At 55.0% G+C, this 11,595-nt stretch overlaps 1 protein-coding gene across 6 annotated transcripts; it reads right to left on the bottom strand.

Annotated features, from left to right (window-relative positions):
- Positions 1 to 3,036: 3,036 nt before the first annotated feature.
- On the bottom strand, positions 3,037 to 11,085 carry SH2B1 (SH2B adaptor protein 1). Of its 6 annotated transcripts, none has more exons than XM_017642943.3 (9): positions 10,970 to 11,085; positions 8,033 to 9,060; positions 7,665 to 7,766; positions 7,330 to 7,421; positions 7,056 to 7,219; positions 5,251 to 5,463; positions 4,870 to 5,081; positions 4,565 to 4,736; positions 3,037 to 3,822 (listed from the first exon to the last, which is right to left on the bottom strand). In XM_017642943.3, exons 2-9 carry the CDS (start codon positions 8,969 to 8,971, stop codon positions 3,446 to 3,448), a joined length of 2,271 nt encoding a protein of 756 aa, XP_017498432.2. In that variant the 5' UTR covers positions 8,972 to 9,060; positions 10,970 to 11,085; the 3' UTR covers positions 3,037 to 3,445. The 6 variants fall into 6 exon arrangements, with proteins under 6 accessions (XP_017498432.2, XP_017498431.2, XP_017498433.2 ...); XM_017642942.3 differs by lacking the exon at positions 10,970 to 11,085 and adding an exon at positions 10,585 to 10,963; XM_017642944.3 differs by lacking the exon at positions 10,970 to 11,085 and adding an exon at positions 10,661 to 10,963.
- Positions 11,086 to 11,595: the final 510 nt, after the last annotated feature.

The raw sequence follows: 11,595 nt of genomic DNA, 5'->3' as shown, positions 1-11,595 counted from the left end.
AGCCCTGAAGTATCTATTCTCAAGGGGAACGAGGGTCAGAGCTGTGTGCTCAGGTACTGTGTGTAGCCCACTGGAAGAACCATAAGAGAAAGGGTGTCAAGGAAAAGGGCCTGGGGAAGCTGGGTAAAACATAGGTTCCAGACCAGAGGAATGGAGAGGGGGCAGATTGATGGGACAGGTCTAGAGGAAATAAGGACAGGATAGAGCTGCGGAAGCAGAGACAGGGCTGCCAGGGTCAGAGGGAAGTCTGAGGAGCAATGGAGAAAAGGAACAGGAGGGAGCTGGCATCTGCAGCCAGGTTGGTGGGGGCCCAGGGGTGGATGCAAAGTCACAAGTTGTCGTTAAGTGGCTGGCCTTAGTGTTAGCTTCCTCAGAGAAGCAACTGCTCTGAGTCCCCCACCACTACCCCTGCTCTGGATGGGGGTACCTTTTAGTTGCTACCAGGGCAGCTGCTGAAGAAGCAGAAAGAGGGGAGCATGGGGCATCAACAGGGGAGGAAAGGAGGGCAGAGAGCACTTCAGTAAAAGTAACAGTGAAATGTCAGCGAGGGAACGGGCCTCACGACCCTGGCTTAAGTTCTCCCCTGCTAGGCCCATTTCCTGACTTAAACAGTGAGGAGTACAGGCCACTGAAAGGATTCTCAAGGCTTCTTTCCTCTCTGGTGCTCAAGTTCCTAAGCAGACAATGGCATGGGAGATGGCAGGACAAAGGAAAGGGGAGCCCCAGTTTTGGGGGAGTAGGTAGGCCATGACCTGGATTTAGCTCCCATACTCATCCCTTCCTCTGCCTGGACTTTGGGGAGGCAGCCTCCTGGGTGAGTTGAGGACACAGTGCTCCTTCCTGTTCTCTTTTCATGGTTCCAACAAAACCCTCCCTTGAAGCAGAATCCTGCTGTGATGGGGGCCCTCAGACAATGGGGCATGAGTTTTGGGGGTCTCATAGACAGGTACCTCCACCTGGCCCAGAACCCACCTTCTTAGGCCACAGCCAGGCTCAGCATGTGCCAAGCCTTTTGGTGTTGGCTGGCTTCTCTGCGCCACCACCTGGAGGAGTGACAGGGGCACTGTCTTAAAGGAGCAGGAGTGCCCAAACATGAAGAAGGGGCTGGAGTGATGCGGCTTCATGCGAGCTGAGAGTGAGAGTCCAAAGAAAGGAGGTAGGCTTTACAGAACACTGCTGCCAACAGAGCGCTTTAAGGTTATTCATTTCTACCTCCCCCAATCTCCCAGAGGAGGAAACTAAAGCCAGACAGGGGAAAGCTACCAGCCAAGAGCTGCAAAAGGATCACCATCAGGGAGGCTGGGTATGTAACTCAGGATGGAGGAAGACCCAGCGATAAGACACTGGCACCCTGGGATCCCCCGCACTGGGGTTCTCCAAGCCCAGAATTGGAAGGTGTTGGCCTCTTCCTGAAGATTGAAGCTGAGAATGGGAGAGGCCTACTTCTGAAGGACATGGAGACAGAGCCTAGCCAGTCCCTGACCAGTTCCAAACTTCAGCTGAGCTATCCACAAAGAAAGGCTTAGTGGGAAAGTCTCTTAGCTCCTCCAGCCAAGACATACATATCTTGGGGTGGGTGTGGTGATGCCCTTGTAACCCCCACCCCATCCATCTTCAGAAGGCAAGTCCCCAAAGGCTGGCAGGGTTTAGGGGAAAAGGGAGTCTCACAGCAACAGTTGCTGCTAGATTAGGAGAGGATCAGTGCCTGCTTACCATGGGGCACCAAAGCCTTCAGTGATCGTCTCATTTCGAGAACCCAGCACCCAGATCCCCAAACCATCCCCCCTTTACAAAGCCAATTCTATCTCCAGTCTCCTAAGGCCAAGGTTTGGGGGAGCCCCAAGGATTAGACAAAACTGGGAGAGCCAGCAGGCTTCTCCCAGCTAGCCCACTGTCTGGGTGGCCTATGAGCCCAGCTGTCTCCTGTCCATCTCCCAACAGGACACAAGGCCCAGAATAACAAGGTCATAAGCATGGGTAGGGCCTCCTGGAGGTGGCGACAGAAGCTGAGGGGCATGAGAATGTAGGCTCCATGCTGCCTGGGAGGACAAATGAGAGGCAGAATGGTAGGCAAAGCTGAATGGAGGTGAGTAGGGCAGAGCAGAGCAAAATATATGCGATTCTTCAGAACCTGGTCGCTCCTTGTTGGCACGCACCACTCACAGACCTGAGAAGCCCAGGGATGCCCTCCATTGGAGAAAGGCACAGTTCAGTTCAGAGGGCAGAGTGGGCTTAATAGAGGGAGGGGAGATACTCAGAGAAGGGGGAGATGTTGCAAAGTCAAATGTCCACAGGGCTAGGTGTGTCACGAGTGAAGTGAGCTGGTGGGATGGAGATGTGGAAGGTGGACCACGTGAGACTGTATCTTCTAATTTTCAAGGGAAGCCAGTAATCTGAACTTCCATGTGAAGTCCCAATGGAAACATCCAGGCCAAGAAAATCATGCCAGTAGTCCTGGTCTAGATAAAACTTTCCATTTTGGAGATGAGGATACTGAGGCCTGGAGAAGGCTACACCTTGCCCAGGCCACATAGCAAATGAGAGGCAAAGCCAGGAGTGGAAGCCAGCAGCACTCTTCGTCATCTATCCTCCAGATTCCCAGCCTGGCTCAGAGAAGAGGGGCGGGCATCTTGCCTTTGGGTCCCTCTGCAGACTCTGTGGCTGCCACATTAAATCTCTCCCAACATAGACATGTGCCCCCAGCCCTGCACCCATGATTTCTCTCTGCCTTTCTCCCTATGGTAGAGAAGCCTTAATTGAAAAATTCAGAATAAGAAAGCTCCTTGGAGATTTGTCAATCTTGCTGTTCACTGTTCTGTCCCATTAAGGGAACTTGGCTGGAGATCCTGAGAAGCAGTTTGACTCTGCACCTCCCGCTCAACAAACAGGACAGCCCACAGAGGAGTGATGGGCACAGGACTCGAGCTGACCCCAGTCCCGGCCTCTCAGCCCTGGAGAACACAACACTGAGGGGGCTGCCTTTCTGACCTGCCTGTCCCAACCCTGATGCAAACATTGGCCACAGCCACCACAGTGGAACTTAGACAAACCCTTTATTTATTTATGCTTTTCCATTTTGTTTAAAACCACCACCACCACCACCACCCTAATGTAACTGGCAGCCCTTTCCCCCTCACCCTTCCTTGGGCTCGGGGGTGGGTAATGGGGAAATGGCCCCCAGGACTGGGGCTGACCATAAGAGCCCCTCGGGGAGGTAATGGAGCCCAATCCCCTGCCCAGGGGATGGGGCACATGTAGTGTACAAACTGGGGAGTCACCAGGGCTCTTGAACCTCTTCTTGTACCAGTATATATGCCCTTGGCCAACAAGGGTCAGGAAGCATGTGGGGAGGATTCCTACTGCTCCTCTATGTCCCTGCCCAGCCCAAATCCTACCAGCTGAGGGCTGGGGAGCAAGAAGAGTGGAAAGGGGTGGGGAAGATGTCTCATACGAAGGAGTACTGGTTATTAATGGCTCTGGGATGGCCCCCTTCCTCTCCATCACCCCCTAGTGGTAACTGCTGAAGCTGCACCATTGGGGTGGCCCCGGGGTCCCTGTCAGATCCAGCGCCTCCCTGGGTCTCGGCGACTGGTGCTATGGCCTCTTCCAATTCAACCACGGGGACCAGCTCAACCACGGGGACCAGCTCTTCCTGGACCCCTCCACTGCCCGCTTTCTCTTTCTCTTCCCTCTCTTTGGCTGCTGCAGAGGTTGCTGCCACCACTTTTGGTGCCCCCGATGCCTCTTCTGCCCCAGGATATGGGGCATCTGTCCATGAAGGGGGTTCAGGGGGCTGGGGTGGGTCATGGGAGGTGTTCGGTTCTGGACAAGAATGGTAAAAAGATGGTCTGGTTGTGGAGGGAGGCAAGCTCTTGCAGTGGCCTCCCATTCACTCATCCCCCCAGGAGCCATGTGCTATCTCCCCCACATCCCCTCTCCTGAGCAACCCCCACCCATGGAAGATGAATCATGGGCGGCGGTGAGAGAAGGACCACACTTACACACAGTCACTCGCTCCGAAGGGCACGAGGGTGGAAGAGGCATCGGGATAGCATCGATCTCCCTCGCACACCCCTGCATGGCTCCCGGCCTGCTCCCGGCCTGGGGGTGGGGAGGGGCAACGTGGGGACAGATGGGACGTTGGGATTGGGAAGAGGGAGAGATCAGACAGCGACATCAGACACCAATGGACGAGGGAGGGGATCAGACTGAGCATCCCCAAGAAGGGCAGGCCCAAGGCAAGGTTGTGACAAAGGGCAAAGACAAGGCCAAGAAGATGGACCTAGGAGACAGACAAACGATGGAACAGAGGAGTCCAATGGAATGGGAATGCACCAACCCAATCTCAGCTTCTTCCCGAGCTCCAGCAAGGAGCCCTCTGACTTCCTACATTCTCTCAGTGTCCTTTTCCTCAAAACCCCAACACAAAGAAAGTTTCCCTACCCTATTCTCCCTGATAAAGCCTCTCCTCCTCAGCGCCCCCCTCCCCATCTTTCTGGCACACACACCTCCTCACTTCTTGGGTGCATGGGCACCTCCTCCCCTGCAGACCTGCTCTGCTCACCCTGCTGTCGCTGGGAGGATACAACATAGCTGACAAGGACAACATCACTGGAGCCTCCAGACTCCAGAGGGATGGGGTGCACCCGGAAGTGCTCGAGCATATCGAAAATGGACTGGAACCACAGGTGCTGGACCCGGCATTGACCCTCCTCATTCAGTGACAGACGCAGGTGCTGAGGGCAAGATGAGAAAGGTGAGGTGGTAGCCCAAGCTTCTGCCGACCACAGAGCCCTTCTCACTGGACAGCAGTGTTCTGAACTCCACCCACAAGCTCACTGTGCAGAACAGTCTTTTCCTGTCACTCACCTTGGCCTTGCCCTGGAAGTTGAAAGTGAGGACATATTCACCCCGCCTCGTCTCACTCTGACGTACCAGGAAAACACCATGGGAACCAGTGCCTCCAGCCAGCACTAGCTGGGCCGCCTTGAGTCGAGAGAGCATCCCGTGGAACCAAGGATACCCTGAGAGGGGTTGGTCCCCCTCACCTCCCTCCAACTCCCCCTGGAACAGGAATGAACCTTCAGGAGAGAGGGAGGGAAACCGGGGTGTCAGGGAGAAGAAAAGCCTTTCTTTCCCCTCACATCACTCCTCTCCACCCCTGCCCCCCAGGTCAGATCCCTCAGGATCCCAAGACAAAGGTTTCAGGAAGGTGGGCAACCAGGCCTGGAGGAGGACACAAATTCTCACCTCTGGTACCTGTGGCTGTTTCCGGAGTATCCAGGGGTGGGTAGGGTGCTGAGAGGGAATGAACTGTCCCTGTTGGGGGTCCCTCTTCAATGGGGATGCGGGGGGGTAACTCTGGGGGAAGCAGTTCCATTGAATCAAAATGGGAGGCAGCGATGGAGGCAGAACTGGGGGAGATGGAGGCCAACGGGCGGTCTGAAAGACCCCCATATGCCCCTGGAAAAAAAGGGAGGAGAGCAAGGTTGAAAATGCGAGAAGCTGCTCTTTGGCAGGACTGGTTGGCCTGGGTCCAGCTACCCATCCATCCATCCAGCCTACCCTGGTGTACTGGCAGTGTCAGCTGGTGGAAATGCTGGATCCTTCTTCAGGCAGTGACCCCGGTGGTTCTTACCAGCAGTTCCTATTTTATGCTTCAACACTGTTTAGGGATTGCAGTTATTACAAGTCCTACAATCCAAATGTACCTGTATCTTCTCTGAATTAACAAAATTACAGCCATTGTTGCACAGATGGGTGGTAGAATTCCTCAGATTGTTTCACATCAGAAAGGGTCTGTTTTTGGCCCATAGGACAAAGGCCCCAACTCTCAGTGGCATCAAAGATCTTTCTATTCATCCCCCAAACAAGCCAACCTGATCTTCACACTAACTTGAATTCATGTATCTCCCACTTTAGACCAATGACCACATCCTGTTTTTCCAGATATCCTGGCTTCTCCCCATCTCAGGCTCTGCTCTCGCCATTTACTTTCTCCAAGCCAGGTCTTTTCTCTCACCTTCTCTTCTTCCTCTGAGCTCCCACAGCCCTTCCTAGCTGTGCTGCTCAGAGGACACTAAGCACACGCTCTCCATCGAACAGATGGATGTCAACTCAGCTGGACTATGAGCACACAGAGGGCACAAAGCTCATCTCAGGCATCTCTGGGGTCCTCCCTCACTGCCCCAGAGCCTAGCACAGTGTCAGTTACGTACTGTGGTGCTCCTGAATATCTGCCGAGCCCACAGGGATGTTGTACATTGACAGTACTCAGAAGACAGGTGTATGTGTAGTACAAAGAGCAGTGGCTCAGGTACTGGTACAGCCCCTGTCTTTGTCGGCGACTCTCAGGTCACCTCAGAAAAGCCATTTCCCCTCCCTGGTCTTAGCTGTCTGAGAAAGGAGGGGATTGGAACTGTTGACTTGCAAGGTCTATTCTAGTTCTAAGATTCTTTAATTCATTGGTTTGCTTGTTGAATACAGCTTGTGTGCTAGACACTGTGAAACTGCAACTCAGAATGGGGCTCAGAAGGAAAGGGTGCAGTGGAGTCTAGAAAGGTTAGTGTGGCTAGGGAGATGCACGTCTTTGGGTGTTTTTGTGTGGGTAGGGTATATGCGTGTTCAGTCAAGCCAAGAAGTACAGAGGCACAAAAGAAAATCTGGTATCATCAGCATATGCAGAGATACAGAATAAGAGCAAAACAAAGATGTATATAAAGTGTTGTAGAAGCTGGGAGAACAGAACCATTATCTCCAGCTAGAGTGATGGTCTGCACATGGCTTATGGAACAGGTAACAAAGCTGGGCATAGGTTGTATAGGAGAATGCTTGGGGTTTGTGTGAGGTGGTAATTATGGTTCTAAATGGCAAACTGTGGTCTGGCATGTTCAGGGACAAAAGACAAACATTTGGTGGGTCTCAGTGGGCAGATGAGCAGCAGGAATGGGGTACACAGCAGAATCTGGAGAGAGAGCCTGGGCCTGATAGCAAAGGGTCTTGCATGGCCAGTTCTGAAGTTCACAGCTCTCTAAAGCTCCAAGCTCCACCCTTACCCTGTGACAGGCGGTCGTTGCTCTCACTGGGTCCCAGCAACAGATCCTGGCTGGGCAGACTCTCTGAGTGGTTCAGGCAGGGCAGCTCCAGGCTGTCTGTATGGAATGAGGTTCCAGGGGCCAGAGGGAGGGTCATGGGGCGGGGACTGGTAGCAGAGCAGGGTCTGCAGAGACAGGGAAAATGGTGCTGGGAGGAAAGTCACCAGGTAAGAGGCAAGTGGCTGCTCTCCATCCCCAACCCCAGTCCCTCAGTGACAGAAGTCAGGCTCCTCACCCTGGGCTCAGGCATTCCTGGATGTCAGACACCCAGGCCTTCACATGTAGAGCATCAGCTGCCTCCAGGATATACTCCGAGGGGCCTTCTACCTACATGGACAAGAGGAGGCACACAGGTCAATTCCAGGTCCTCAGGCCTTACTCCACCCCTAATGAGAACAAAAACATCCTTCTCCTCTCCCCTCCTCCCAGAAAAGTGTGGCCCCAGGGAAACACGCTCAAGGCCCTTGATGTACATGCACCTTCTTCCACCAGTGTCCCTTGTTTAATGTGCTAAGAGCTTCCTCCCCAGCACAGGTGCTCCATGGGGGCAGGGAAGCCCAGAGCTTCTACCTTAACCACAAACGTGTTCTCCCGGTCAGGCATCTCCAGGGCTGTGGTTGTCCGAACATCCATGATGGTAGAGCAGGGAATGCTGAGTCGAGGCCGAGATGCCTAGGTTGGGAGAAAGAACAAGAGCCAGATCTTTGGTGGGCAGAGACCATCCTTCCCTTCCCTCTAGAGAACATTTTTTCCTTCTATACCCTAAGGGAGTTAGACAAAAGATAACAACACTACTTTTCCAGTCGTGTTCACAGCTACTAACACAGTCAGGAGCTAGCTTTACAAACCAAAGAAAGCAAAGTTCTGCCTGTGGGCTGAGTTGCAGCTCTAGCTGCTCATGCCCTCCCTCCCAGCCTCCCCGCCTCCTCTGGGCTTACCTTGGGTGGTACAAAGAACTCCAGATGGCTTCCACCTCCTCCTTCTCCTTCACATCGAAGTAGTAAGCGACACTTCTGCCACTGAGGCTGCCCTCCTTCCCCTGAGGTAGGCCCAGCTGCCCCTCCTCCCCAGCCCACGCCAGCGGGGTCAGGGGCTGCCTCTTCAGCCCCCATGAAACTCAGCAGCTCTTCCCTCTGCACCATCCCTGCTCCATCCTTCATGGTCCCCCCTCCCCGACTGAGTCTCAGCCTCTCAAAACGATGAGTCCATCGGTCCCCCGGGGATGTTCCATCATTAGCCAGTCCCCTGCCAATGGTCCCAGCCCCACCAGACGAGTTGGAGTTGCTGTTTCCACCTAGGATTGGGGGGCCTGATGAGGTCTCTAGGGGCCCAGATGGGGAGGGAGGGTCAACAGTCCCCCGCCACTGTAGGATGCCACGGACTGAACCACGCACAGAGCGACCCACTGAGCGGAGGGAGAAGCGTTTCTTTAGCTTCGGCTTCGAGGAGGTCGTAGAGGAGGAAGAGACTGAGGAAGGGAGGGGGCCGGCCAGGCCCTCAGATGATTGAGAAGGGCCCAGCACAGCCAGGGGCCCGCCCACCCTGCAGCTCTCAAGGGACAGGTCATGGGACAGGATCTCCACACCGGGACTCAGAGGAGCCAGGATGGGTGGCGAGAGGGAACCGGAGGCTCGGGCCACTTCAGCTTCAAAGTGCTGCAGGAAGAGCTCAGCAAATCGGCGGGAGAAGGCAGCCTCAGCCCCGGGCCCTGCATATTGGGGGTGGGAGGCCAGGTAAAGGCGAAAACGGCGGGCAAAATCCAGGGCAGCAGCACGGGCATGGGACTCGCAGAACTCCCGCCAACTAGGTGGAGGGGGTGGTGGCAAGGGGGGAGGAGAAGGAGAGGCCCCATCCTCCGGGGAAGGGGCACCATTCATGATGGTCCCCAGGAGGTGGAGAGGGGGAGCCTGTGGGGAGGGGCAGCAAAGAGGGAAGCAGCCAGAAGACACGGGGTGAGCGGCAGCAGCTGCAGAAGGAAGAGAGGCACATACACCAAGTCACTGCTGAGGTGGGACTGGGGGCAGAGCCCCACCCCGAGTCTGACTCCCTACTCTGGTCTAGACCCCTCAGAGAGCAATGGGAAGAACACCAAACTGCCTCCCTTCCCTACCCCAGGCCCTTGCACCCACAGCCCCAGTCAACTGGCTCCCCAGCGTATAGCCTGCACCTGTCCCAACGCACTTTCCCTGACTTGGGCTCCAGGAGTGACAGCCGGCTGTGGAGTACCTTCCTCCCCAAAATAATCTTTTTTCACAGTGTCACCTCCCTTCCCTACAAGAGAGCCTTTGGTATTTATTACATGATTCCCACGTGCTGTTCTTACCTTTCCCTGTGAGAGGTTTTAGTAACCTCTATGAGATGAGAAAACCAAAGCTCAGAAAAGTCAGAACTCTGATTACTGTTTTTCCCACTGCAGGCCTTGCCCCCAGGGACTTGCTGGACCAGGCTTAGTCATAGCCCCTCACTGCCCCAACTCTCAGGGGAGCTAGGTCTGCAGAGCTTTCAGCCCTGCCTCAGGAATCCTGAGGTCCAGCTGAGGAGGGAGGTTGCTCATTAAGGATGGATAGATGGATGGACGACAGATTGTCTTGAAAGCTGACCCCAGGCCTAAGAACTGTATGAAGGAGGCTTGAAATGGCAACAGCCCACTTCTTTGGTGCACCTTGAGTCTGGTGCCCAGAGGCAGCAGCACCACATGGGGGAAGACTGCACTGGGTCAGGGCAGGTCTTTGCTGCCACAAAGTAAATAAAACAGGGAGCTGACGCCCTAGGATTTTTCACCTCCTTCTTCTCTCAGTGGGGAGTGTGCCCCAAAGGCTGGTTAGCCTGCTGGTTAAGGCTATGGGTTCTGCAGTCAGACTTGGGATGATCTTGAACAAATTATATATACTCTCTGAGCTTCAGTTTTTGTACCTATAGAACAGAGCTAATCATCTCTAACTTCTAGAACTGTTAGGAGAATTAAATGGAACATGTTAGTGCTTGATAGAAAGTAAGCACACAATGACTGCCATTATTACTATCTTTATGGGTTCCAATTTTCTAAAAGAGAAATTAGAGAATGGAAGAGAATTACCAAGGTCTTGCAGCTAGCGAGTAGCAGAACTGAGTATGTAATTTACAACCCATGGCTCTTTTGTTAGTGTTCCTCCCCCATATTATATTGGAAAATGACTGGCGCCAGGACTGGGGGAATGCAGCTCAGAAAAGTCTCCCCAAACCTCAGACTCCTGCTCTGACCCAGTCCCAGACCCCTCCCCTTCTTCCTTGGCCCAGGCCCTACACATTCAGATGGCTCCAACCACAGGGACAATTCCAAACCAACGAGAAGAAGCCAGGAGATGCAAGAGTCATGGAGCACAGGGGAACAGAGCCAAGAGGTGCAGACACAGCAGAGAACCCAATCTCCAGGCAGAGGCCACCTCAGCTCACACAGGCCCACCCAACCCTCTGCACCACCGGCAGACCAGCCCCCTTCAGGCCCGCTGACCCTGCGGCTCCTGAGCTGGTGTCTCAGTTTCTCTTCTGCCAAGCAGGACTCAGACACATTTTCCCGGTGCACCTGCCTCTTGGCTCAGTTGTGATACTTCCCGAAGGGCAGGTGGTGGAGGGTGCAGGCTCCGCTCTTGGCTCGGACCCTCCGGGCCCGGTGGTCAATCCACTCTGACCTGACCCTACTCCCTGCACACGCTCTACCCGCCCATTCCTTGGGGCCGCAGTCTCCTGGGGACCTGCTCTGTCTGCAGCACTCTCCGGGGCCAATCGTCCTCCTGCCTCTGGCCCCCGCCCCCACCCAGGGCTCCTCTCAGGCGCCGGGACCGAATCGCGGAGAGGGAAGAGGTACTTGAAGAGGAGGGTTCCGGTTCCGGTCCCACCTGCATCTCGGTCCCCACGGTTAGCTCCGGCGGCGGCGGCGGCGGCAGCTCCCGCTCCCCGCCCCCCTCTCCCCGCTCCCTCCGTGTCTAGCTCCCAGCGGATTCTGCGCAGGCGCCGGGACCCTTTTTCCCGTCACCGAAGGAAGCGACCATAGAGAAGAGTGGCGAGAGGGGAGGACACCTTCACCTCCACCCCCACCCCCGCCCGACTTCCGCCATCCTCCTAGTCCGCGCAACCTTTCTAGAGCTGCGCGGGTGTTACTTTTGGAGGGTTCAGGGACTTCTCCAGTTGCACCCAAAAGGGACCGCAGAAGCATGTGTAGGAAGGGGTTGGATCCCACCAGTGTTCTCCCAGAGGAAATTCGGAACAAAGCGTTTAAGTCAATCGTAGGGAGGCGTCTTAGGGGATAGAGTCCTGAGACCCTGTTGAATAGGCTAGAGTAGCCACCGGGTACCGGAAACCAGCGAGAAGAGAAAGCTCTGTGAAGGCCCGCTGCAGCCTAGAGAGCCTGGCCCTGCAGCCTAGGGGTTCGCGGACACTGCCCCCAAGGAGTTGGGTGCTGGAAGAAGCAGGGTGACCTTGGTACGGCCCCGCGAAGAGGCCGAGCTTGAATTTATGACCTTGA

The sequence above is a fragment of the Manis javanica genome, chromosome 10 (assembly GCF_040802235.1).
Source record: "Manis javanica isolate MJ-LG chromosome 10, MJ_LKY, whole genome shotgun sequence".
Lineage (NCBI taxonomy): Eukaryota > Metazoa > Chordata > Mammalia > Pholidota > Manidae > Manis > Manis javanica.
Note: the sequence above shows the minus strand (reverse complement) of the source record. Positions and strands in the feature narration are given on the sequence as shown.